This window comes from Pelophylax lessonae, assembly GCF_965119305.1.
Source record: "Pelophylax lessonae genome assembly, chromosome: 5".
NCBI lineage: Eukaryota > Metazoa > Chordata > Amphibia > Anura > Ranidae > Pelophylax > Pelophylax lessonae.
This window is the reverse complement of record NC_138772.1, coordinates 65,962,143-65,989,949: the sequence shown is the minus strand read 5'-3', so window position 1 is coordinate 65,989,949 and position 27,807 is coordinate 65,962,143. Positions and strand designations below refer to the sequence as shown.

Genomic DNA, 27,807 nt, shown 5'->3' with positions numbered 1-27,807 from the left:
AGTCTTTCACACCTGGATTTGGGGATCCTCTGCCATTCCTCCTTGCAGATCCTCTCCAGTTCTGTCAGGTTGGATGGTAAACGTTGGTGGACAGCCATTTTTAGGTCTCTCCAGAGATGCTCAATTGGGTTTAAGTCAGGGCTCTGGCTGGGCCATTCAAGAACAGTCACGGAAGTTGTTGTGAAGCCACTCCTTTGTTATTTTAGCTGTGTGCTTACGGTCATTGTCTTGTTGGAAGGTAAACCTTCGGCCCAGTCTGAGGTCCAGAGCACTCTGGAGAAGGTTTTTGTCCAGGATATCCCTGTACTTGGCCGCATTCATCTTTCCCTCGATTGCAACCGTCGTCCTGTCCCTGCAGCTGAAAAACACCCCCACAGCATGATGCCAACATGATGACCTGTATTGGACAGGTGATGAGCAGTGCCTGGTTTTCTCCACACATACCGCTTAGAATTAAGGCCCAAAAGTTCTATTTTGGTCTCATCAGACCAGAGAATCTTATTTCTCACCATCTTGGAGTCCTTCAGGTGTTTTTTAGCAAACTCCATGCGGGCTTTCATGTGTCTTACACTGGGGAGAGGCTTCTGTCGGGCCACTCTGCCATAAAGCCCCGACTGGTGGAGGGCTGCAGTGATGGTTGACTTTCTACAACTTTCTCCCATCTCCTGACTGCATCTCTGGAGCTCAGCCACAGTGATCTTTGGGTTCTTCTTTACCTCTCTCACCAAGGCTCTTCTCCCCCGATAGCTCAGTTTGGCCGGACGGCCAGCTCTAGGAAGGGTTCTGGTCATCCCAAACGTCTTCCATTTGAGGATTATGGAGGCCACTGTGCTCTTAGGAACCTTAAGTGCAGCAGAAATCTTTTTGTAACCTTGGCCAGATCTGTGCCTTGCCACAATTCTGTCTCTGAGCTCTTCAGGCAGTTCCTTTGACCTCATGATTCTCATTTGCTCTGACATGCATTGTGATCTGGAAGGTCTTATATAGACAGGTGTGTGGCTTTCCTAATCAAGTCCGATCAGTATAATCAAACACAGCTGGACTCAAATGAAGGTGTAGAACCATCTCAAGGATGATCAGAAGAAATGGAAAGCACCTGAGTTAAATATATGAGTGTCACAGCAAAGGGTCTGAATACTTAGGACCATGTGATATTTCAGTTTTTCTTTTTTAATAAATCTGCAACAATGTCAACAATTCTGTGTTTTTCTGTCAGTATGGGGTGCTATGTGTACATTCATGAGGAAGAAGAATGAACTTAAATGATTTTAGCAAATGGCTGCAATATAACAAAGAGTGAAAAATTTAAGGGGGTCTGAATACTTTCCGTACCCACTGTATAAACCTTTTTCTGTGCTAAAAGCGCGCGCCCTGCACTCTCCCAGAACAGTTACCCCGAACCTCCTAAAGGGCCAGGAAGTGATGGCAGAAAGGGGATAAACTGATTGTAAGAGCCGGTTCACACTGGGGCGACTTGTGAGGCGACCTGGTCGCCTGACAAGTCGCTGTGGGTCGCCTGCTATAGATTAGCACAGGACCCGTTCTAATAGGAGCGACACAAGTCGCTCCGACTTAGAAAAAGGGTCCTGTACTACTTTGGGGCGACCTGCATTAACTTCAATGATATGAAGTCCGTGCATGTCGCTTCGAGGTTGCGGTGCACGCTGTGCACCGCGACTTCACAGGTCGCCCCGGCAAGTCGGGTCGCCCCTATGTGAACCGGCTCTTAAGGTTCTGTTTTGTTTTTTAATAACAAACATCTTCTACTTACCTACTCTGTGCAAGGTTTTGCACGGAGCAGGCCAATGGCTCTTGCTGCTGTCTGAGCCTATGAGGAAAAAGAGAGCAGCGCTGAATCAAGAGTGGGTTCACATAAGTAATGGGGGGGGGGCTGGGGGGAGTTGCATTAAGCTATAAAACCTTTAATCTTTACAACCACTTGAAGCCAAAACTCCAGATATTTTTTTTTTTAAGCAGTTACAGTAACAGCTGTTTTTTTTTCCTTTTGGGATCAAAGATTTACATCCTTGATTTAAGAGTTGACCATTGTAAGCACCCCTGTCAGTGGTAAATTATTTGTCTCAGCCCTCTAACGGTATTTTGCTGACCATCAGGATGAGCAAGTAAAAATAAAGCCCAAACAAAGGAAACAAATGCATCTAAGTACATTGCAATATAATATATTTTTATTATTAGGTTTAGGATCAAAGGTGGTATTACCATTTTTAAATACAGTGCCTTGCGAAAGTATTCAGCCCCCTTGAACTTTGTGACCTTTTGCCACATTTCAGGCTTCAAACATAAAGATATGAAACTGTATTTTTTTTGTGAAGAATCAACAAGTGGGACACAATCATGAAGTGGAACGAAATTTATTGGATATTTCAAACTTTATCAACAAATAAAAAACTGAAAAATTGGGCGTGCAAAATTATTCAGCCCCCTTAAGTTAATACTTTGTAGCGCCACCTTTTGCTGCCATTACAGCTGTAAGTCGCTTGGGGTATGTCTTTATCAGTTTTGCACATTGAGAGACTGAAATTTTTGCCCATTCCTCCTTGCAAAACAGCTCGAGCTCAGTGAGGTTGGATGGAGAGCGTTTGTGAACAGCAGTTTTCAGTTCTTTCCACAGATTCTCGATTGGATTTAGGTCTGGACTTTGACTTGGCCATTCTAACACCTGGATATGTTTATTTGTGAACCATTCCATTGTAGACTTTGCTTTATGTTTTGGATCATTGTCTTGTTGGAAGACAAATCTCCGTCCCAGTCTCAGGTCTTTTGCAGACTCCATCAGGTTTTCTTCCAGAATGGTCCTGTATTTGGCTCCATCCATCTTCCCATCAATTTTAACCATCTTCCCTGCCCCTGCTGAAGAAAAGCAGGCCCAAACCATGATGCTGCCACCACCATGTTTGACAGTGGGGATAGTGTGTTCAGGGTGATGAGCTGTGTTGCTATTACGACATAAAACATAATGTTTTGCATTGTTGCCAAAAAGTTTGATTTTGGTTTCATCTGACCAGAGCACCTTCTTCCACATGTTTGGTGTCTCCCAGGTGGCTTGTGGCAAACTTTAAACGACACTTTTTATGGATATCTTTAAGAAATGGCTTTCTTCTTGCCACTCTTCCATAAAGGCCAGATTTGTGCAGTATACGACTGATTGTTGTCCTATGGACAGAGTCTCCCACCTTAGCTGAAGATCTCTGCAGTTCATCCAGAGTGATCATGGGCCTCTTGGCTGCATCTCTGATCAGTCTTCTCCTTGTATGAACTGAAAGTTTAGAGGGACGGCCAGGTCTTCGTAGATTTGCAGTGGTCTGATTCTCCTTCCATTTCAATATTATCGCTTGCACAGTGCTCCTTGGGATGTTTAAAGCTTGGGAAATCTTTTTGTATCCAAATCCGGCTTTAGACTTCTCCACAACAGTATCTCGGACCTGTCTGGTGTGTTCCTTGTTCTTCATGATGCTCTCTGCGCTTTAAACGGACCTCTGACAGTGCAGTGCAGGTGCATTTATACAGAGACTTGATTACACACAGGTGGATTCTATTTATCATCATTAGTCATTTAGGTCAACATTGGATCATTCAGAGATCCTCACTGAACTTCTGGAGAGAGTTTGCTGCACTGAAAGTAAAGGGGCTGAATAATTTTGCACGTCCAATTCAGTTTTTTATTTGTTAACAAAGTTTGAAATATCCAATAAATTTTGTTCCACTTCATGATTGTGTCCCACTGGTTGTTGATTCTTCACAAAAAATTACAGTTTTATATCTTTGTTTGAAGCCTGAAATGTGGCAAAAGGTCGCAAAGTTCAAGGGGGCCGAATACTTTTGCAAGGCACTGTATCTTGTGAAGACATTGCTGGTAAGCTCACAATGGACTTCTCATTAAAGTCCATACTTCACATTAATACTGCAGGTGAAATATCAACTTTATGAAATAAAATTATTTTGAGCAGAAAGGTATCTCTTTCATAACATTATTTCAAAACTACTGCTTCTGAGCTCTCATTGGACCTATCCGTGTACTCAAGCATGTTGTAACCATGCACTCAATTAAAACATGCTGAGGAATGGCCACAGGCAACAAATATTCTCAAATAAGCAGTCGTACCTGATAGTTGGAAGACTATAGGTATTTGCAATGTTTTTATTTTAAAATTTAAATATTTTTAAATTTAAGTTGTAATGGAATGAATTTGTAATAAAAAAGATAGTGCTTGTTATATGAATAGGATATCCTCATTTTGTGCTAACCTTCACACGGCTATCTATAATTGCTTATGAGTTGGGAGACGTGAAAGCTTGCGTCCATCATACAGAGGGCTGCTCAGATGCAGAATTACCTCTCCCTTGGCCATGATTGATTGTTGATTAGATGAGTTAAATGATGACCCCATTTTGCATGTATTTGATCACTGGCACTTGGTCTTTAGCTTTTTAATCTATCCTCTCTTTATTGTGTTACAGGAATAATATATTGCCAGAACCCTACAATTCTTTCTCTAATGATCTTTACAACCTTTCCTGTGATCTTGAATGTGTCACATCATAGATGTGTAGTTGTGAGCGCAAGCATTTTTTAAAAATATTCTGATAAGACGGTGGTCCATCATTTCTTTATTTTAGCTCCCATCTTCTGTTCCACAACTGTATTTGTTAAGCAGTATTTGTAGCTATTTTCTGAATAGTTTCTTTATATGTACGAGCAAGCTTGTAAAATATCACAGCCATGTAAAATGGTGAACAATGTAATAATAACATTGGTGCTCATTGAAAATATACAGAACTTTACCTGTAACTTTAATTTATTTTTACTTTTGTTCTAAGTAAAAATAAAATGCATGCTTATTTCATCACCTGTTTTTAAGTGCGGTGTCTGGTTTGAGCATAATGTCTCTTGGAGACCTATAAGGGCACAAGAAGGCGAGGATCCTCTGAGCATGGTCTAGTGTCAATCTTTGGTAAGGCATTTATCACTTTTTAAAAGATAGTTATAGTAACTGCTTCTGCAATGTTTTTTATATTTTTGTTGATGGTGGGTCATGGCAGTGGCAAAAAAACATACAGCTAAAATTTTATTTTCTTTTGCTATTTTTTTTTGGCCAGTTTTTCTTGATCAATTAGCAGAAAAAACTGTGCCCATGAGACTTTTAAAAGTAACACCAAAAAGGTTAATACCATTTTACAAAAAATATCCACATTTTATTCCACATTCAAGTTTAAAAGTAGACACTGTAAATAATACGATTGAATCTCTGTCATCTGTTAGTTGCTGAGTGGAAATAGTATACTGTTTATGTTGGTTGTTCTTTAGATATGTTCATTCTATTTCTGTATACAATTTTATCTGCATATGATAATGCAATCAAGCAACCCTGACCTGATGGGGTCATTTGATCAGGAGGGGGATGTCCTCATGTGTGTATAAATTGAGTGTGAAACTGTTCAACAAAAGAGAAGATTCCAGTACAAGCTAAGTTGTCGGCAAGCTTTGTATGTAGAGCAACTGGGAAAATCTGATATCTATGCTCATGACTGGCAGGAAGCCGTATACTGACGGAAGACCACTAGTACAGTGTGGGTTGAGGTTCCGTTACATACTGTATCAATGTGGCGTGGCATGGAGGTGATCAGCTTGTGGCACTGCTGAGGTTATATGAAAGCCCAGGTTGCTTTGCTAGCAGCCTTCAGCTCATCTGCATTGTTGGGTCTGGTGTTTCTCACCTTCCTCTTGACAATACCCCACAGATTCTCTATGGGGTTTAGGTCAGGTGAGTTTGGTGGCCATAGGGAACCATTGATTTTGAATGGAGGCAGAAAAAACGTATAACGTGGCTGAATGTTCAGTCATGTTTGGTCATGTTCAGCCGCGTTTCTGCGTTTGAAACGCCGGGAAACACACGTTCGAAGGCAAATAATTGCGTTCCAAAAAACGTCCCTGAACTCAACTGCCTGCAAATGACTGTAAACGACCCTGTGTACATGGACAGATAAGATAAAATGTAGATGGGTTCAGGGGCTTCCAAAAAAAAATGCCCAACTGCTCCTAAACGGCCATTTACAACGTCCCGTGTACATGGAGCCTTAGATTTCTATTTTTTTAAGATGCACCTTTATATAACTACTAATGGCAGCTGAACTCCACAGACTAAGATTAAAATTGCACAAATAAAGCTCTGTAATCATTATTGCAACAATAAATAGAATTTCAAAATACAAGCAGTGTAGATGCCTGAATTTTGTCCTGGTATTACTCTCTTGCAGTCTCTGTATAGCAGATCTGCAGTGTAAGGGGGGCAAGCGGCAAAATCCGTTTAATTCATGTGCTGATACGGTAGGAAGAGAAAGCAGAGTGACAGGGATGAGCTTGTCCCAGTGCTGCTTCTCATCACCATCCTGCCACGGGCTGGGACAGGTCCAGGACAACCTGGGCTTAGAGGAAGTGGGTTGAATGATGCTGGTCTTCAGACTGAGGACATCTAGTGACAGAATAAAGTGCTGCAGGGGAAATCTCTGTATTGAAGTAGAATATTGCAGGACAGGCTGGTTGTTGTTTTATCTTTCATTGGGGTATTCATTTTTATCTTGTTTTTGTCTGGAGTTTTGCTTAAAAAAAAAAAAAGAGGCAACCAGGCATTTCTACATGATGTGCAAAGAATAACTCCTAATAGTAAAATACTCTTCGCATCATCTATAAAAAAGTTCCGCCTGTAGATGCAAGCCATTTTGACCAGTGAGTGATCAAGGATTAAAACCAATCTATAAAAAAAGTAATAAAATCTAATGTTGGATTTCAGTGGAAGAAGAGTGGAATGGATGATCTGGGTTTTGATGATTTATTTTCTCTTTTCTGACAATGTTCCCACACTCCATCGGCCTCATCGCCCGGCCTGCTCACTCCTGGCTCCAAAGTAATAACATTTCACAGCCCTGGAGTAAAGAGGTGCATTTAGGAAGGTGTTGCTGCACCTCCACTTTTACCTCCTTGGTTGTACAACACATTTTCTCTTTGATCCCTTGCTTAACCTTTAATAAAATTGGAATTTAGTTACTTAGGTTTGTGTAGAATATTACATTAATATGTCAGCCATGCTGCTAGGCTTAATTAAATGGATAAATCCTGATATTACATGGTGTACTCTGGAAGACGGTGGTTTACTTTGTACACCTTCTTTTGCTGCTTATGTCATCTAGTACCTGCAAAAATGAGTGTCCTTCTCTCCTTAAAGAGATCCTTTCTTTTAATGGAAAATGATGGTATAGTCGTGCATATTTTAAGTTGTTACTAACAGGTTCTCTTTAAAGTTGCTCTCCAACTTAACCTTTAGTCTTGCACAGCTCTATACTCTCCTGTACTAAAATTGATTATTCTGATTTCACGGCACACTATGAGCTTCCCACAGTGTGCATTAGAAGCTGCAGCACATCTGATACAGCCCACCTCATTCCCTGGCTGGAGGATGTCCCAACATCATTTAGTTCTTTATTCACTTTTGTGCACTGGTGGAGGGGAAATATGGTGTGTGGTTGTTTTTCAGGAGTTGGGCTTGGGCCCCTCAGTTCCAGTGAAAGAAACTCCTAAGGCGTCAGCCATTTTGAACAATTTCATGCTTCCAACTTTGTGGGATGAGCCCTTCCTGTTCCAACATGACTGCGCACCAGTGTAAAAACAAGGTCCATAAATACATAGAAGAGCGAGCTTGGGGTGGAGGAACTTGACTTGCCTGCACAGAGTCCTGACCTCAACCCGATAGAACACCTTTGGGGTGAATTAGAGCAGAGACTGTGAACCAGCCCTGCTCGTCCAACATCAGTGCCTGATCTCACAGATGCACTTCTGGAAGAATGGTCAAACATTTCAATAAACACACTCCTAAACCTTGTAGAAAGCCTTCCTAGAAGAGTTGAAGCTGGAAAGGGTGGGCCAACTCCGTATTGTACCCTACAGACTAAGACTGGGGTGCCATTAAAGTGTGTAAAGGCAGGCGTCCTAATACTTTTGACAATATAGTGTATTTGAGGGTTGGAAACGCATGCATAATGGAGCAGATTTTTGACCCTCAGGCAAAACCCTTTGCTCTTTATCGGACATACGAGGGTGCCATTAACTCTTAATGGCACCCCCATGTACAGTTGTGCTCAAAAGTTTGCATACCCTGGCAGAAATCGTGAAATGTTGGCATTGATATTGAAAATATGACTGGTGTCTTTTATGTAAGGATAGTGATCATAAGAAGTAATTTATTCATAGTTGTGGGGCTCCTTTTGAAATCATAATGATGCCAGAAATTATCCAAATGGCCCTGATCAAAAGTTTCTATCCCCTGGGATGTTTGGCCTTACAGACCCACAAGGTGACACACAGGTTACAGTTATTTTTGCATGGTCATTCATATTTTCAATTAATGCTAAAAATTCACGATTGCTACCAGGGTATGCAAACTTTTGAACACAACTGTATGTATATACCATGCATGTTGGGACATGTAGCTCCTCAGCTGCTGGAGAGGGATAAGTCACCCACAGTCGTCCTGTATGGATGTAAAAAATGGTGAAGAAGAAAAAAAAATGTTGCAGTAGCAGACTGAAATATATTGTGTCCTCTTTCCAGCTGCACAAAGTTATTTTATCATTGCCATTTCTCCCAGCGCGCAGCCGGGATTGCTTTGTGTTTTATGAGGTCCATTTTCAAGCGGAAACACAATTTCTAGGACTTCTGCTCTATCCCGCTCTATCACTTTTGAAACTATTAAAATATTCTGCTCTTCTGTGACATCTCAGCATATCCTCGTTATCCAGGGTCACCCCTTGTTCTCTGAGTTCCGTCTGTTTCCTTCATGTTCCTTTTTCACAAATCTGCCATTTCCCAGCACAGTAATTTGCTGCACTTAAGGGGTCTCAACATGCAAACATAAAAATCGGTCTTTTGCAAGGTCACCATAGTTTGTTCAATCCCAAAAAACTCCTTTATCTCATGTAATTGCATTTCCAGGTGATCCTGCCCTTTCCCTGAGTATTGCTTAATTTCCAGTGTAGGGCCAAAAAGGCTATCCAGCCTCTATTATGCCTGAACCTCTAAACGTTGCCACCCAGATGTTTTGTCTCTTCATTGTGCATGCTCACAGCTCCAACAAGGCACATGAACATACAGATCCATTCCCTCCACCCTCACAAACTGTGAATGGAGTCTGAGGTGGGGATGTAACTTCCTGATGTCATCCCTCACGGAAATCTCCACCCTCCTCTTATCAGCATGTGGGCAGAGCCTACTCGCTCTATAGATGGGGACTACACTAGGTTCTAAGGCTAGGGCCTAACCACCCCATTGGAGGGGTAACACTCCATGGACACTCCCATCAGTGTGCGGGACCAGGCGGGGCTGCAGTCATGCGAAGATCAGCATTAAAGCGGCACCCCGTACTTAAAAGTGAACTGTCCACCATTGCACAGTAGCACATTACCTTGAGGCTCTTTACTGTGAGACACTCTTCCCATAAGCCTGTACACCTTATGTACTGAATGGGGCATTTCGAGGGGAACACTGCAGAGACCTGTCCTGTTCCGCCAGCCCAGCTACTCTGCCACCACACTCTCAGTGGCAGATCAGCGCGGATCTCCAGTCGTGCACAATTTATTTTCTGCACTTTCCCGTATCTGTAGCAAGATCCATGGTGTCTCCGTGCCGCAGGTTCAGTCTGGAATGCTGTAGGGCATCAACTGCTAGGGAAGGAGTCAGAGCATTGACTCCCCCCACTAATCAGGGGAGCTGTCACCCATGCCCAGTACTACTCTTACTGCTAGCTGGCTGCTAAAGCATTCCCACCAGTCCTGGTTACCCATTGCAACTGCATGTTAGACATGACTTCCCACCATCTCCTCTGTATGGTTACACCTTAGAAACCTAGAAAAACGACGGCAGAAAAAGAGCGAGTAGTCCATCGAGTTTGTCCATTTTTGTTTTCCATTAACTTTTTTTGCAGAGTATACAGAGCATCTGTAAAGTATTTACAGCTCTTTACATTCCCCACATTTTGTTATGTTACAGTCTTATTCCAAAATGGATTAAATTAATTATTTTCCTCAAAATTCTACCAACAATACCCCATAATGACAACGTGAAAGAATTTTGTTTGAAATCTTTGAAAATGTATTAAAAATGAAAGGATAGTGGAAGCTTGGAATAAACTACCAGCAGAGTTAGTGAGACAGTCAACAGTAAATGGCTTCAAACACGCTTGGGACAAACATACCTTTGGCACCAATTACAGCCACAAGTCTTTTTGAGTATGATGCTGCAAGCTTGGCTCACCAATTTTTGGGCAATTTCTCCTATTCTTCTTTGCAGGACCTCTCAAGCTCCATCAGGTTGGATGGGGAGCATCGGTGCACAGCCATTTTCAGATCTCTCTAGAAATGTTTAATCTGGCTCAAGTCTGGACTCTGGCTGGGCCACTCAAGGACATTCACAGAGTTGTCCCGAAGCCACTCCTTTGTTATCTTGGCTGTGTGCCCCCCACCCTAGATACAGGGAACATGCAGGTCTGGCAGAACCTACTGATGGTATAGAAGTATCCCCAACCTTTGCCATTAAACTCATCATTGAACTCAGGTGCATCCTGTTTCCACTGATCATCCTTGAGATTATTCTACAACTTGGGAGTCCACCTGTGGTAAGTTCAGTTGATTGGACATGATTTGGAAAGGCACTATCCTGTCTGTATAATGTCCCACAGTTAGTGCATGTCAAAGCACAAACCAAGCCATGAAGTCCAAGGAATTGTCTGTAGACCTTTAAGACAGGATTGTATCAAGGCACAGATCTGGGGAAGGGTACAGAAAAATTTCTGCAGCATTAAAGGTCCCAGTGAGCACAGTGGCCTCCGTCATGCATAAATGGAAGACGTTTGGAACCACCAGGACTCCTCCTAGATTGGGCCACCTGGCCAAACTGAGTGATCGGGGGAGAAGGGCCTTAGAACCTTCTCTGGTCTGATGAAGCAAAGAATGAACTCTTTGGCCTGAATGGCAAGTGTCATGTCTGGAGGAAACCAGGCACCAATCATCACCTGGCCAATACCATCCCTACAGTGAAGCATGGTGGTGGCAGCATCATAATGTATGTATGTTTTTAGCAGCAGAAACTGGGGGGCTAGTCAAGATCAAGGGAAAGATGAATTCAGCATTGTACAGAGACATCCTTGATGAAAACCTGCTCCAGTGCACCCTGGACCTCAGACCGGGGCTAAGGTTCATATTCCAACAGGACAATGACCCTAAGCTCACAGCCAAGAAAACAAAGGAGTGGCTTCGGGACAACTCTGTGAATGTCCTTGAGTGGCCCAGCCAGAGCCCAGACTTGAGCCCGATTAAACATTTCTAGAGAGATCTGAAAATGGCTGTGCACCGATGCTCCCCATCGAACCTGATGGAGCTTGAGAGGTCCTGCAAAGAAGAATGGGAGAAACTGCCCAAAAATTGGTGAGCCAAGCTTGCAGCATCATACTCAAAAAGACTTGAGGCTGTAATTGGTGCCAAAGGAATATTTGTCCCAAGCATCTTTGAAGCCATTTACTGTTGACTGTCTCACTAACTCTGCTGGTAGTTTATTCCAAGCTTCGACTATCCTTTCAGTAAAATAATACATTCTCAGACTAGTTTTGAACTTTCCTCCAGTATGATGTCATGTCCCAGTGTTCTGGATTTTGGTTTCATATTAAAAAAACTGCCCTCCTGAACCTTATTCACCCGCTTGATGTATTTAAAGGTTTCAATCGTGTCTCCCCTTTCCTCCAGACTGTAAATATGAACTTCCCTGGTGGCACTCTTGCTTCTGCTCTTCATCCCCATTGATGTTACAGGCTATGTTCTTTTGATATACTATGTTCTTTAATGCACCTCTTTCAAACCAGACCAGGCATGAAACAGGTAATAAACAGTACTGAACATTTCAGCAATACAGTCCATTGCACACAATAAACACATTTCTCTTTCGTTCATTGATGGACACATCTCTTCATCTTCTTGATCATAGTGTTATACTGTCCCCTACAAGAGTAGGGCACTAGGCAGAGAAAAAGCTTGAACATGCCTATGGGACAGTCCCTGTGGGTATACTCCCACTTCCTGCTATAGGTATTCAGTTTTTTTTTCTGCCTAGTCAGGAGTAAAGACCTAGTTCCTTGCTGAGATCTCTGGTCCTGGCATTTTTTTCATTTTACATGGAATTTTTTACTCTTTTATTATTTTGTTCCTGTGAGAGCTGCAATCAAGTGCTGGACTGGGCGACTAACTGTATAAAGCAATACTCACAAACCAGGCGCTCCTGGGGTGCCTGTAGGGTGGAGGGATAGAAGTAGGCCTGTGAGGCTCCCCAGCGGTGGTTCTGCTGCTAGCCAATGAGCATAGGAAGGGTGCTGAAATGGACAAAAGTAAATGAGGAAGGCAGCGCATGAACCACACTAGGATGCAATGGATAAATTAGTCAGGTGAACATCCAGTATAGAAAGGATTAACAGTTTATTAGTATTGATAACCGGAAAACAAAGTGCATAAAATGCTTTCATCCCCTTGGGCTGGAGTGGACAAGGGCACCTGGCAGCATGCAACACGAGTGCGAGGAGGTCAGTCTCCCAGGACTGCTGAGCAGTGTGTGCACAAAGCCGGAAACCAGCCGGCGCGAGGATGAAAGGACTCCGCTGTAGTTCCAGAGCGGTGACATCAGCCGGACAGGCGCCACTTGTGGGAAGACACCAGGAACCAGGGTGGGACACAAGCTATATGGTTGCCATGACTACATGTTTTGCGCCATGCGCTTTATCAAGATGACCTTCATTCCAGTTGAGGAGTACAGGTCCAGCTAATAAGTGGACGGAGACTCTGGCCCGCCATATGTGGCTGTGGCTGGGGCAGGTTTACTATTGCCCTGGTGTCGCAAACTCTGACGAGTGGCCTAAACTTTTACGCCGGGACCTGGAGGACCCTGTCTTGATGGAGCTGGTGGATCAGTTGGTCCTAGGGCTACAGTTTATCTGTGATGCCTCTTTTGATGCTGCTCCCCTGCTTTCTAGACTGTCTGTCTCATCTGGCTGAAATACTGGTCTGCGGACCAGGCTTCTAAGAAGGCTTGTCTGATCTTCCATTCGTGGGGGATCGCCTGTTTGGAACTTCCTCGGATGACATCATCAAGGGCCTCACAGGGAAAAAGAGTACTCTTCTTCCTTAGGCTTTTTGGGGTAAAGAGTCCTGTCGCAGATGGGGACCCTCCTTTTTTGGCTCACAAGCAACTTTTTCATCCATCAGGGTCTTAAGACAAGGGATCCAAGCTCTTTCGGGCCTCTTATGGGGGTTCCAAAAAGTCTTAGTAGGGCAAACCATGAGCAGGTGCTGCCAGAACTGTGGACAAAAACTCCTCCGCATGTCCTCCGTATTTAGGGTGGTGGGGGGGGGGGGGGCGTCTTTGCTGCTTTCCGGATCTGTGGACCTCCCTGATCCAGGACAAGTGGGTCCACAAAGTCATTCGCTCCGGCTACAAGATCGAGTTTTGATAATATCCTCTGGAAAGATTCTTCCCTTCCAACCTGCACTTGTCCTCAGATCGCTTAAAGGATCTCTATGGGGCAGTGCAAGATTTTGTTTCTTCAAGGGGTCAAACCAGTTTACAGTCCTCTAGGAAGGAGGGCAAGGTGTGCCCAATACTGGACCTCAAGGCGCTAAAGCTACAAAGTGCAATTAATACAAATACATTTAAGTGTACTCTGTAAGCCCCTGCTTACAAGCACTGCTAGTTAGCGGTCATGTGACCCCATATAAGGCGTAAAATAAAAGGTCATTTGATGTTTATTTTAATAAACCGAAGTGAAAAGGGGAAACATGGTAATCCCCAAAAGAAGGGTTGGGACTTTATAGGAATCCACTAATAAATCTCCCAGAAAACGTACAATCTTTGGTGGTATAAATAAATACAAAATTTATTAATAAGAGTTTTCCATAAAAACCATAATACTGTTAGGTAGGTTTATTTAATAAATTAAACATAGAAGCATGAATAAGTACTGTTGGAAGTACCATTTGGATGGGGGGTTATATGCTGCCATTTCATCTTTTTCAGAGCCCTATTCACATCTGAGTGTTTTGTTGCATGATTCCTGTAGCACAGCAGCGCTCGAGATGAAGAATCACATTATTCTCAATATGCCTGTTCACACCTGAGCGTAGTGTCGCTTTTTGCCTGTCTCGTGAAGCTGGATAAAGTACATGAGCTTTGGAATTGCATATTTTTGGCTGCATATTTTTGGTAGCGCTTGAAAAATTTGTATTTTACCTTGTTTTTCAGGGTTCCTATTTAAGTCTAGGGAGCATAAAAGGTGCAATTCTTTTTCTGTAATACAAAAAAAAAAACCTTTAAATCGTAAAGATATATTCACAGTAAGTGTGAATGGCAGCGAAACTGAAACTCGAGGCAGATTACAAGAATTTAGAAGCCCCTTTTTCCATCCAATAGGTGTAGCATCTGTATTAATACCTAGATGTCAACATTATCATTTAATCTGAATCTATATATTTAATACTATATGGCTTTTTTCAGCAGGCTTTTTATCGCGCCTGCAGCTATTACCTCAGGCTGTCATTACATGAATCTGTGATGTGCAACCTTCCTCTCATGCTACAGTATGTGCGGGCAGGGTTTGGAACCAGACTACATTTTTCCGTGTGAAATATAGGGGTTGATTTACTAAAGGCAAATAGACTGTGCACTCTGCAAGGGCAGTTGCTCCAGAATTTAGTAAATGAGGTAAGGCTTCACTTTGCAAAGAATGCCCAATTATGTGCAAGGAAAATAGAAAAAAAAAAAAAGCATTTTTGCTTACACATGATTGGCTGATGGAAGTCGGCAGAGCTTCTGCTCATTTACCAAGCTCTGGAGCAACTGCTCTTGCCGAGTGCAACTTCACTTTGCAAACTGCACAGGCTATTTGCCTTTAGTAAATCAACCCCATAGTGTAAGATTAATGGCAAGAACACAGGCCATTTAGTAGGTAGTTAGCATCATGTAGCTTGGGGACTTTTGTTGTAGGTAGGGTAGGCAGCCTTGGAGAGGTGAAGATCTAATTGAACAGCATGGAAACACAGCAGCACAGAGTGCAGGGGTCAGTGGTAGGTAATGCAAAGGTCAGTAGTAAGCAACGCAGAGGTCAGTGGTATGTAATGCAGAGTGCAGGAGACGGTAGAAAGTAATGCTGAGTACAGGGTTAAGAAGCAGCGAGTAACACAGTGCAGGGGTAATTAGTAAGTAACACCGAGTGCAGGGACCAGTAGTAAGTAACACAGAGTGTAGGGGTTAGGAGTGCATAAGTAAGCATCATAGAGTTCCCTTTATGCAGGACATTGTGACTATTCCTGCTACTTATTGGTTCTTGGGCTGGAGTGCACTTTAAAACCAAATGTCAGTGCATTGCTTGTGTTTAGTGCATCTTCTCTCTATAAAATGTATTCTGTGTGAAAAAAAAAAAAAACCTAAAAAAGTGAAGAATGACATCAGTCGGCAAGTTGTATTGCTGCAGTTTTAGGAATACTCCAGTGACCTGGTCCCCAGATTGCTTAATATGCATTGTAAATTAAATATGGAGTATCTGTCTGACAACAGTTCTGAAATGAAGGAGTTTTGGAAAAGTACACAAGTGAGACTGGACTTTTAAGCTGTATTTGTTGTCGGTACACTTAGGCAGCATTCTCTTTAAAGAGGCCCTATCACTGACTCAACAAAAACAATTAAAACCCCAGAAGAAATGTCTTTCTTTCTATTCTTGTTTTCTTGTTTCTGTAAATTATTTTTTTATTTACTTACCATGTGCCTTTAAGCTTCCCTCCTTGCATGTCATAGTTCTCTTTTGGGAATATCTAATTATCTGTCCCAGCTCCTCCACCCCTCCCTTACTGCTCTACATAACCCCTTAAATTTGGGGGGGGGGGGGTAAAGGTGAATACTATAGAGTAGCTATTCTTGACCAAGTTTCTGTGGAGCCCATTGGTTCCACCAGAGGTTGCTAAGGGGACGTTCTTCTTCCCAGTGACCATCATGGTAATTTACCATGAGCTGTAGCTTTAGTAATTATTAGTTTCCTGAGACCAAAACATTAATTTAAGGATTCCTCCATGTTTTGAAAGGTTGCTCTAGAGCAGGGATATGCCCTCCAGATGTTGCAGAACTACACGTCCCATAAGGCATAGCAAGACTGACAGCCACAAGCATGACACCCAGAGGCAGAAGCATGATGGGACTTGTAGTTTTGCAACAGCTGGAGGGCCACAGTTTGCATATCCCTGCTCTAGAGTACTTGAGACCGGGTTCACATATGTGCGAATTGGATGTGGGTTTCCCGCATCCAATTCACATGACATGCGAGTGTGAACAGCTCTCAGTGGAGCCGGTTCACACAGGTCTGGGGCCACTGCAGGCCACATTCCAAAAGGGTCCTGTGCATGGTTTGGTCCAGTTCAGGTGAAAATTCAGGCAAAATTTAGGACCTGATTTGCACCTGAACCAGTTTAACAGGAACACACTGGACCCCATGCTGGGAAGTCTACAGAAGGCTGCTGACATCATATCCTTGTTGAAGGCACCCAGCAGCACTTTCAGGGCTTTTGAATGTCTACACAAGGGAGGCCTTTTTAGGTAAATAACCTGCATAAAATATGTTACATATGCATGCAATTTTAAGGGGAGATTTTTTTTCCTGAAAAAAAAATTAAAAGACAAACAAATTAAAGACCAAACAAAACAAAAATTAGGCAATGCCTGGAACAGGCAACCGGAAAAGCTGGGAAGACTGTTACCCTACTATATAGAACAAGTAGGTCTCATACAATTTCCAGTTGTTAGAGGTCACAGAGGACTTTACAAACTTTAGTAATAACAAGACTGTAGACCATCCTGGATCTCCCCACCTTACTTCAAATACATTTTTTTTTCTTCATTGTGTTTAAAAATGTGATATTGGTATATTGTACTTTATAAATATTCAACTTTATATACTGTATTTACAGCATGGTGTGACCTGGTCTAGTGCTGCAGGGCAGTGGTGGAATTTACATAGTTGCCAAGTGGTCCAATGCTTCTTTTCCTTTCCCGTTGGCATCATTTAGTGATGTTGACATTTCCAGGTTAAAGTGTTACTAAACCCAGGACCCTGCCTTCACTATATCTGGTCTCCCACTGTACACAGTACATGATAATGCAATAGATTTAGTAAATTTAAACTGCTAAATACATTTTCTGACCAGCAGTATATAGCAGTGTTGTGAGTTCTAGTAGTGTCTGCTTAAAGCTTGTAGGAGAAGTTTTCATTCTACCCTGATTATCTTATGAGGCTGCAGGACTCCTGACCCTTTGTTTGGCAGTGCTGATCACATGCACTTTCCCAAGAAAAAAAAAAGCTTGATAGCAATACACACCAGATTGAGCATGTGCAGCATGGCCCCACAGCTCTGTACTATAAGGAGATGGATTGGGGACAATGGAAGCAGGGGAGGATCAGAGAAGACAGAATCAAACATCCTTTTTACACAATGTAGAGGATTAACCCCATAGGTTCCACAGTGAGTATAACAAGCATGCTTTACTGCATGTACAGATTGATTTTTACTGTTGTGGGTTTAGTGACACTTTAACTGCTACTTAATAATCCTACTTAAAAGGGGTTTATTTTCTTTTTTTTTATAAACTCTTTATTTAAAGGTATGCCAAAAATACAACAACTATAACATAACACAGGATCGTGAAACACATTACAAAAATATAAGTTAAGCAGCTAAAGGGACGTCCGCACGGGCCAATCAGTATCGACCCCCAGCCCCGCACACCCCTCTCATTCGAACACGAGAACATTATGAGATAGCGTACAAAACTGAGTTTATTTTCTTATGTGCTAGTGACAGGTACGCTTTGTTAGACTGCGTTCTTTAATTTTTTTAGATTCTCCCATTCAGCAGTCTTACATTTATTTTTTTATTTTTTTTATTCCACTTCAGTATGGACAGTGTTACTTTTATATGACTTTGGAAACAGACATGTTGTTCCATTTTAAGCAATAAACACAAAATCCAATTTGCAATTGCAGAAGCAACCTGTGAGTGATATATATCTTCATGGCAGGGCTGGTCAAGAGGTGACTGCTAATCACGGCACACCTCCTCTCCTGCGGGCTGCGCACTGGGAAGCGAACAAGCCTGGAAAGCGGATAAAGAGAGAGCCAAAGCGAAGGCTTCTCTCCTTGTAGCCAGGCAGCATCATTTGAGATTCAGCGGCTCCCAGCTTATTAGGTTCTCTTTGTCACGCTGCTTAATCTGGCTGCCTGCTGCTTGATCCTTGTTAAACACTATTGCTTCTGAACTCTCTAATAAAGGAGACAGTTTCAGGCAGGACCACTCAGGCAGTAAGCATTTAGGGCAATCGCTGCTTGATTGGTGGAGGGTGAAATGCTTTGTTCATTCTGCTCTTTTGTTTAACCTCTTCAGGTGTGTGTGGCCTGCACTTGGATGCCAATGTGTTCTGTGTTTTAACAGGATGCTCAGCATGTTTGTCATTAAGAGAAGTGGGGCTTTGACAACAAAAAAGTGATGCCGTGGGACCATAGTATGTCCTTATTTTATTCCAAGATTGCTGAGGCACCCTAGACATTAAACAATTGTTATACGTTTTAGGCTTCATGCACATGGATGTTTGTAGATATAATAAAATATGGCTAGTGTAAATTTTCCATTGTTTTCCTGCACCCAGAAAGCCGCAGGTGAGGTATCCAGTCAGCCATGGAAGTGAAAGGCTGTACGCCCCTGTACTTGTGTATGCTACTGTGCATTAAAAATTACACATTCAGGAAATGCCTCATGCACTGACGCATTGGCAAGTACGTGAGTTAAGGGATGTACAGCCATTCACTTCTATGGCCAGCTGCTCCTCGGGTGATTATTTATGTTAGAGATATTTTATCCCTGCAAAAATCCCTGTGCATGTAGCCTTAAAGTGGTTGTAAACCCGTGAAATGAAAAATGAACAAAGTCAATTTCTCTATAGTATGTACTTGCCTCAATCCAAATCACCTAGTGTGACTTCTTTCTGCTGCCTCTTCTCTCTGCTATCTGCATGAGTCACTTCTGACAGGTAATGCCAACATCACAGAATCCTGGGGGATGAGGGAGGGGAGCTCCAGCCTCGGCTGTGCATTTTCACTATGTGTTGTGTAGAATGGGTATGTTCATTCCCTTCACTCAGGTCTCAGATTACAATCAGCTCTCCTCTTTGTGTTCTGCGGTGTGTGACATCAGATCGCTGCCCCTGCCTACTAGAGCTCAGAGATGTTGTGTAAACTCATTATTAATATTATACAGGATTTGTATAGCACCAACAGTTTGTGCAGCACTTAACAGTTGCAATACAATACAAGAGGTTTGGGAGAGACTTGCTTGTAAGAGCTTACAACCAAACTGTAAACTTTTTGAATGGATGTAGAGGAGAAATGGCTGCAGCTAAACGGGTGCAACATATGAAGAAAGGTTTGTTCCATCTGAAGCTAGTCACTTCACTGGGTATAAGTAAGGCTCCTTTCACACACTCCGTCCGCTGGACGGAGTCCGTTTTTCTCAGCGGGGGATCGAGCCGCCGATCCCCCGCTGAGCAGGAGGATGACAGCTGTGTCTCCGTGCTGTGTGCGGAGACACAGCTGTCAGATCCCCATGTATCTCTATGGGGGAAATCGGATGGGAACGGACCGTTTGTCCGATCTCATCCGATGCCATCCGCTGGACGGATGGAAAATAGGGTTTCCATCCGTCCAGATTTGACGGATCGGATCGGGTCGGATGTCAGCGGACATGTCTCCGCTGACATCCGATGCCCCATAGGAATGCATGGGGGGGACCGTTCAGATCCGCCAAAAAAACGGACAGGCGGATCTGAACGGTCCGCCTGTGTGAAAGGGGCCTTAGGGTTTACAACCACTTTAAAGATGAAGTTTAGTCTGCTTTTACTATGCCTTCCCTGGTTCCAACATCTACCATATTTTTTTAGAGCCCAGGCAAACTATACCAGCTGATCATGACTTTATATCCAAATTCCTGTATTTTTCTATAAATGGCTGATTTATGTGCATATGGTAGCAATTTACTAGAACTGTGAATAGTGCAAAATCTGGTGCAGATCTGCATATAAACCAATCGGCTTCCAGTTTTTTTGTTGTCAAAACATAATTGAACAAGCTGAAGTTAGAAGCTGATTGGCTACCATGCACAGCTGCACCAGATTTTGCTCTCTCCAGTTTTAGTAAGTCAATCCCATAGTCTTTGTTCTTGTGTACAGGAGGTCCCCGGGTTACAAACCTCTGACTTACAAATGACTCCTACTGACAAACGGAGGGAGACAACAGGAAGTGAGGAGAAATCTCCCCCCTAGGAAGGGAAACTCACTCCATTAAGAGTTCTCATGGTGAAAAAGGTATTTCCACTGAAGCATTGTCACTAATCCTTGTTTCCACAACAACCCAAAATTTTCGAAATCCAGTTATTATAGGGACAGAAAGTGATGCGAAATCTTCTGAACAGGGGTACAGACAGCAAAACAAATGGTACAGGGGTGCTAACCCTTCCCTATGCTATCCTAAACACTTAAAAATTATTATTTTGGCTGGAGCTAAACTTAAAAAATGTACCTCTTCCGACTTACAAACAAATTCAACTTAAGAACAAACCTACCGTCCCTATCTTGTTTGTAACCCGGGGACCGCCTGTAAAGGTTTGTCCAAGATCCAGCCCCCATTCTTGACGGAATAGGGGGTAGGACATATAAGGAGATGGTAAGTAACTGACAGGACACTGTGCACTGGGTCCAGGTTCAGGCAGTATATTTCAAATGTTAAGAGGTGGTTGTTGGTGAAAATGTGGGGTTTGATCTTAGAAAGCAAGTGTCTGAGTTGCATAGCTTGCCAGCGTTTCAAGGATAGGTCAATCATTCCAATATCTGAAATTGTTTTCCATTCAGCAAGGAGAGGAAATTTTAAAATCTGAATTGGTTTGTTAGTGTAAAGGGTTTGAATTGGTGGTCTTATAGTTCAGGTTAGAACATTGAGTTTCCTATTACTGGAGTCATTTTAGAAGGCATAGTTCTTTTATGATATGTTTGTTTTACATTTAGTGTAATAAATTCCTTCCTGCTTGAAACATTCAGGCATCTCAATAAATGTTTCACATGGAAATAATGGCGGCGATAATTTAAGTTGCAAAAAAGTTAAAATTTCCCATCAGGTGTATGCATGTTGTCTGACTGTGAGAGATGGCACAGTGCTGATGGTACCTGTGGAGCGGGCACATTTTGTAGCAGGCGTGGGAAGCTGCATTTATTAATGCACATCTGTTACTTGTTACCATTCTGCTACTAAAATGATTTACTGAGAATTTGTATCTTACAGAAATGTTTCCTGTCTGCACATTAAGTAGGCTGCAATACACTCGTTATATGCCATTTTCTGCTAATATCAGTAGCTTTGTCCACATACATATGGAGGGAGATTTCCTAAAACTGGAGTGCTTAGAATCTGTTGCAGCTGAGCAGGGTAGCCAATCCGCTTCTAATGCAGGCCGACGATGCCACCATTGATTTCGAAATTCGACCAACGAAGCCTTCAATTCCACCTCATGTTGCTACAGAAAATAATATTCGTGGCCGTGAATATTCTTTTCTTACTGGGAATTTACTTTTCTTCTGCCCATGCGCATTTGTTTATCAATTATATTTTGCACACGATTCTCCCAATATTGATTAGAAAATTGTTTGTTTTTCAAAAAATTTCCAACATGCCCGATCATTCAAATTCGATGGCCATACAGAAATCGGCTGTTGCTGTGTCCCACTAATGGTGTGAAATTCAAACAAAAATTCTTAGATAAGATTTTTGATAGGAAATTCTTTTGAAATTCAACCCATGTATGACCTGCCTAACTTGTTGAGTTAAGCTTTGACAAAACCTGGAAGCTGATTGGTTTCTATGCAGAGCTGCACTAGATTTTTCACTCTCCAGTTTTTGAAACATTTCCCCCATGGCATAGTTTATACAGCCTGGTGCACTTGGATTATTATATGCTGTTGTTAATCACTGGTACAATTAGAACCTGGTCCATGCGGTCAAACTCTGGCTACAGACAAGATACTTGCCACTGTTTTGGAATGATTTTCCGGGGCAATTTGTCAGTGTATCTCACTCCAGTGCAAAACTTTTTCAGAAGACATCTTCATATCATTTCTTCAGAATTGCATTATAAAATGCTTATTTAGCATTTAAAATGCTGGTCTTCAATTAAAGTCAAAGTAAATCCTGCTATTAACATAACCTTTTAACGCAGCCATTTAATATAACGTGCTGCTATGCTAGCTAATATAATAGGCAAAGCTGTTTAATGCTTACAACTCAACATCTTTTGTCACTGCAGCTGTGCTTAAGTGCCACCAGAAGAAGAGAGCTCAGAGTGTTAGGTACTCGCAGACCTAAGAAAAAGTATACCTGATACCACCATTTGTGGTTGGACTAGGGAACATTCATAGGTCTGTAGGCTTCCTCTGGTGCCTCATGTCTATGTTTCGTTAGGTCAACATCTGTTTGTCAAGAATTATTTTCTCTGAAAGCCAACATTGTTTTTCATGTGAGACAAGCTGAACTGAAGCTTCACCTCTTAACAGACACAAACTTGCAGCTTCATTTAAAGTCTAACTAAAGCCAACTTTTTTCCATTTTACCTAGAGTTGGGAATCACTCAAACCCCTGTCATTTTTTTGTCCCATTAAAGAGATTAACCTTCACTTCCTGTCTTGTAGCAAATTTCTCCAAAGCGAGGTAAATCTCCTCCTTAGATAGTTGTCACTGGAAAAGTTCCCAATTGGAGAGTTTCGCCGCTGTTTCTGTTCTGGTGGAAACACAATTTTACATTTTTCCTTTACCTTCGTTCCCAATGAAAATGGTCACCAGGGCAAATCGAGAGGGTGAATCTCCCTAGAAGGGACACAGTCAGCTATGAAAACTTGTAAAGTTTTCTAATCTGTCTAAAATCTTTTCAACATGGGGGGGAAAAAAATAAATAAAAAGAATCCTTTTAGTTATACTGAGACCCTGTGTTTGTAAAAATGACTGTTAGAGTACAGCTGGCTGGAAGCTAAAGTCTTGAGGCGAATTTGCAGGTAAGGTGAAGGAATAGACTATGCCATTAGTAGTGTCCATGTCAACAAAAGGTGAAAAATTTATCACAACTGCATTTGCAGATGAAAAAAATGTTATTGGTCCAAAAATGACAACCACACAGTTCAATATATAATAATCAAAGAAAACGTCCACACGGTCAAGGAATTACAGGGAACAATATAAACATTTCCCAGCACTTGATCCAGTGCAACAAATTAACCTGTTCCAAGATTTAGGTAAACCGGGGTTGTTGTGTTGTGACGGACACATCAAGGCACCCCTGAAAAGTACAATTCCAAAGTAGTAGTGTTGCAAAAAATGTAATATATGATTTTAAAGTGCAAATAAACAAACTACTGAGTAATAACAAATAATACGTCCATAAAAGTCCATATGAGAGTCCCATCAACCATGTGTCAACACATAACGAGCTTTGCACATCTAGAGAGTGATATTTTTGCCCATTCTTCTTTGCAAAATAGCTCACAATCTGTCAGTTTGGATAAAAAGCGTTTGTGAAGAACAATTTTCGAGTCTTGCCACAGATTCTCAATTGGATCTACGTCTGGACTTGACTGGGCTATTCTAACACATGAATATGCTTTGATGTAAACCATTCCATTGTAGCTCTGGCTGTATGTTTAGGGTCATTGTCTTGCTGGTAGGTGAACCTCCGCCCCAGTCTCAAGTCTTTTGCAGACTCTTAACAGGTTTTTTTCTAAGATTGCCCTGTACTTGGCTCCATCTATCTTCCCATCAACTCTGACCAGCTTCCCCTAACACATGACAAACTACGTTTCTCCCTCTAGATCTCAAAGTGCCACCACCAGACACCTTCACCAAAAAGTGATAACGGGGCACACACTTACCAACTTCCCACAACCACTTTATTTACAGGATGGTCATAAAGCCCTTTTGTAATCTCTTTGAGAGATAAGATGACCCTCCACACAGCCTCTGTATCACTCGGGACCTCCCACACTCTGATATACACAGCCCATCTCTCAATGTGATAAGTCATGTAAAGCAAGAAGGAAAAGGTATCTCCATCCACTTCCTGGTATGCAATGATGTCGGTGGAGGCGGAGCCTTTACTGATGTCATTGTGTACCAGGAAGTGGATGTCCATGCAGGTATGTTGATTACCACATGCACATCTTTTTTTATATTGATGTAAGTGCTATTCTTTTATTTAATAAAGTATTTTATACGGTTTTACACTATGGAGAGACGTTTTCCCTCTTGCTTTACATGACTTATCACAGTTGGGCTGTGTATATTCAAGTGTCAGAAGTCCCAAGGCTGTGGAGACGCTACTAATGGCAGAGGCCGTTAACATAGACACTAATAATACATAGACGCTACTAATGGCAGAGGCTGTGTGGAGGGTATTTTTATCTCCCAAATAGATTACACAAGCACCTTATGACCACCTAATCACCTTATGTAATTAAGGTGGTCATGGGACGTTGGTAAGCGTATACCCAGTTTTCACGTTTTGGTGAAGGTCTCTGGTGGTGGCACTTTGAGATATACTGTAGAGGAAGAAACAACTTATGTGTTAACACAGGGTTGATGGGACTCTTTTATATCAACTTTTATGTACGTATTATTTGTTATTACTGTTTGTTTGCACTTTATAATCCTATATTACGTTTTTCATGTTTAGTACAAATCATTTCTTTGGAAACATATTTATAAGAGGGGATCTTATTTTTTGTTTGCTGCCTTTTTCACAATTTTTTTTTTTTTTTTGCACATGTGTGTGTGGTTTTCACCTAAACCATCCCTGCAATGTATGCTCCCCAATTATCCTGAAACCCTAGGACAAGAGTTGTTAAGGATAAATCTTAAAAGCCTTGGATTTTCTTTAGATATTAGGGACGGATAGGAGCTTGAGTCAAATGTCAAACTGGTGTTCTGTGCTTCATGTGGGCTTTTCTAAGCTGGACATACACTAATCGAAATTTAAATTTGGACAGTGTGGCTATCTTTGCTCCAAGAGAAGTCAATCCATTGATCATGCTGGAAAACTTTTAAACTTTTCCTGATCAGCATTAGCAGGCAATCCGCCAATGATCAGTGTATTTTGACAGCAGTGTGCCCCACTGTTCAAATACAATGTCCCAGTTAAGGGGATTTCTCCATACACTTCATTTGTGTGGATGGAGGAATCCTGTTTTTTGTTTTTCTTTTCTTTGAGCATGCTGAAATTTCAAAACCCTCCTATGGAGTTACCCAATAACACCCCCAACCTTCCAGCTATAACAGTCTCCACTCTTTGAAAAAGTTTTCCATAAGATTTGAGTGTGTCTGTAGGAATTTGTGCCCATTTAGCCAAAAGAGCATTTGTAAGGTTAGGTACTAAATTAAATTAGAAGACCTGGCTCACAGTATTCCAGTTCAGTTCAGTTTAACTTTCAGATCTCAGAGAACCCCTGGTAAAATTAATTCTTTGGGGGGTCAATGGAAAGAATGCCCCCCCTTACCATGGCGGTCAGAATGTCACCCTTACAAATGGTTAAAAAGATTATTGGTGTCATGTTGCTGACCCTGCCGAGTGACGTTGGACCCAAAACTATGCTGGCACCAACTGACGGGAGTTCAGTCAGCAAGAGTTCTATATAGATGAATGTGTGTTAATAGCTATATTTGTGTTTTTGTTTTTTTTTTCCCAGGAAATTTAGATCTAACTGGTCAAAAGCAGGTCTTCAAGGCTGAGAATAACCCTTGGGTTACACCAATCGCAGATCAATTCCAGTTGGGAGTTTCTCATGTGTTTGAGTACATCCGATCTGAAACCTACAAATAGTAAGTGCAGCTACTTTCATCTTCTTAAAGATTGATGACATTTTATGATATAAATATTTAGTGGCCATTTTAAATACAGACAATGGAGATTTTTTTTTTCTTAACAATTTAAAAAGTTTTCCCAATTCATTAGACAAATGAAGCAAGTTGCAATAATGTGCCATACACGCTAAACCAAAAAACAGGCCATATAGAAGGATCAGCAAGGTTCTTTTCCTGTCAGAGTTGTATGTTCTAGCGAGTAGTGGTATCCACAAGAATGGAATGAACAGTGGCTCTGCTTTATCACTAAGCTGTAGAGAGGGTAAGATACATAAGAAGTGCAACAAGAAAAAAAAAAAAACACAGGATAAGGGACTCCTAAGGAGAGGAAACAGAGCCTGGACAGATGGAGATAGGAAGAGATAAGAAAAGAATAACAACACTAGGTGCCCAGAAGGGGAAACAGAATCTGCTATCCAGGGTTGTGGTTAGCTTCTTATGAAGATGTCAAGGCATCTTTGGACTTTGAAGAGCCATGTAAATCATTCAGATGGTTTAAGTATATACTGTATGTAATAAACACAGTGGCTAAGTGGTTAGCACTTCTGCCTAGCAGCACCAGGGTCAGTTTGAATCCCATCCACGGCATTACATGCAAGTTTACATGTTTTCCCTGTGCCTGCGTGGGTTTCCTCCCTCATTGCAAAGACATGCTGGTAGGTTAATTGGCTCCTGTCTAAGTTGGCCCTAGAATGTGTGTGTGAATGTAGGTTAGGGTCCTTAGATTGTATGTTCCTTGAGAGCAGATACTGCGTAAATTGACCAAGCTATCTTTAACCACTTCAATACAGGGCACTTTCACCCCCTTCCTGCCCAGGCCAATTTTCCCCTTTTAGCGCTGTTGCATTTTGAATGACAATTGCGCGGTCATGCAACACTGTACCTACACCAAATTTATGTAATTTCCCCCCCACAAATAGAGCTTTCTTTTGGTGGTATTTAATCACTTCTGGGTTTTTACTTTTTGCTAAACAAATAAAAAAAGACCGAAAAGTTTGAAAAAAAACAAAAAGTTTTTTTGTTTGTTATACAATTTTGTAAATAAATGTGTTTTTTCCTGCACTGATGAGCACTGATGAGACTGCACTGATGAGGTGGCACTGATAGGTAGCACTGATAGGTGGCACTGATGGGCACTGATAGGTGGCACTGATGGGCACTGATAGGTGGCACTGATGGGCACTAATAGGCGGCACTGATGGGCACTGACGGGCGGCACTGATGGGCACTAATGGGTAGTGATAGGCGTCACTGGTGGGCAATAATGGGCACTGGTGGGCGACACTGATAGATGGCAATGATGGGCACTGGTGGGCAGCACTGATAGGGAGGGCACTGGCGGGCAGCACTGATGGGGAGGGCAATGGGGGGCTCCCTGAGCCCTGATTGCCATCCCTGGTGGCCATAGTGGGCATCCCTGGGGTCATGGGTGGGCATCCCTGGTGGTTCTAGTGGCACTCCCCCCCCCCCCCCCCCCGAGGGTCTGCACTGGTAAGCAATGATCTGATTACCAGTGCCGACCCCCCCCTGTCAGGGGAGCCGCCGATCGGCGCTCCTTTACTCGTGCCTGTCAGGCACGTACTGAGGAAAGCCGATCAACGGCTCTTCCTGTTTACTATGTGACCAGCCGTGATTGGACACGGCTGGTCACATGGTAAAGAGCCTACGTTAGTAGGCTCTTTACTGAGATCAGAGATGCAGAGAGTCAGACTGACACCTCGCATCA

General features: G+C 42.3%; 1 protein-coding gene across 1 annotated transcript in view; it reads left to right on the top strand.

Moving 5' to 3' along the window:
* RSU1 (Ras suppressor protein 1) overlaps positions 1–27,807 on the top strand; it is a 281,415-nt gene that overhangs the window by 128,927 nt on the left and 124,681 nt on the right. Inside the window, exon 8 of the mRNA XM_082257310.1 lies at positions 25,907–26,039. Within this exon, the coding sequence (XP_082113436.1) occupies positions 25,907–26,039 (133 nt within the window). The remainder of the gene's footprint in view (positions 1–25,906; positions 26,040–27,807) is intronic.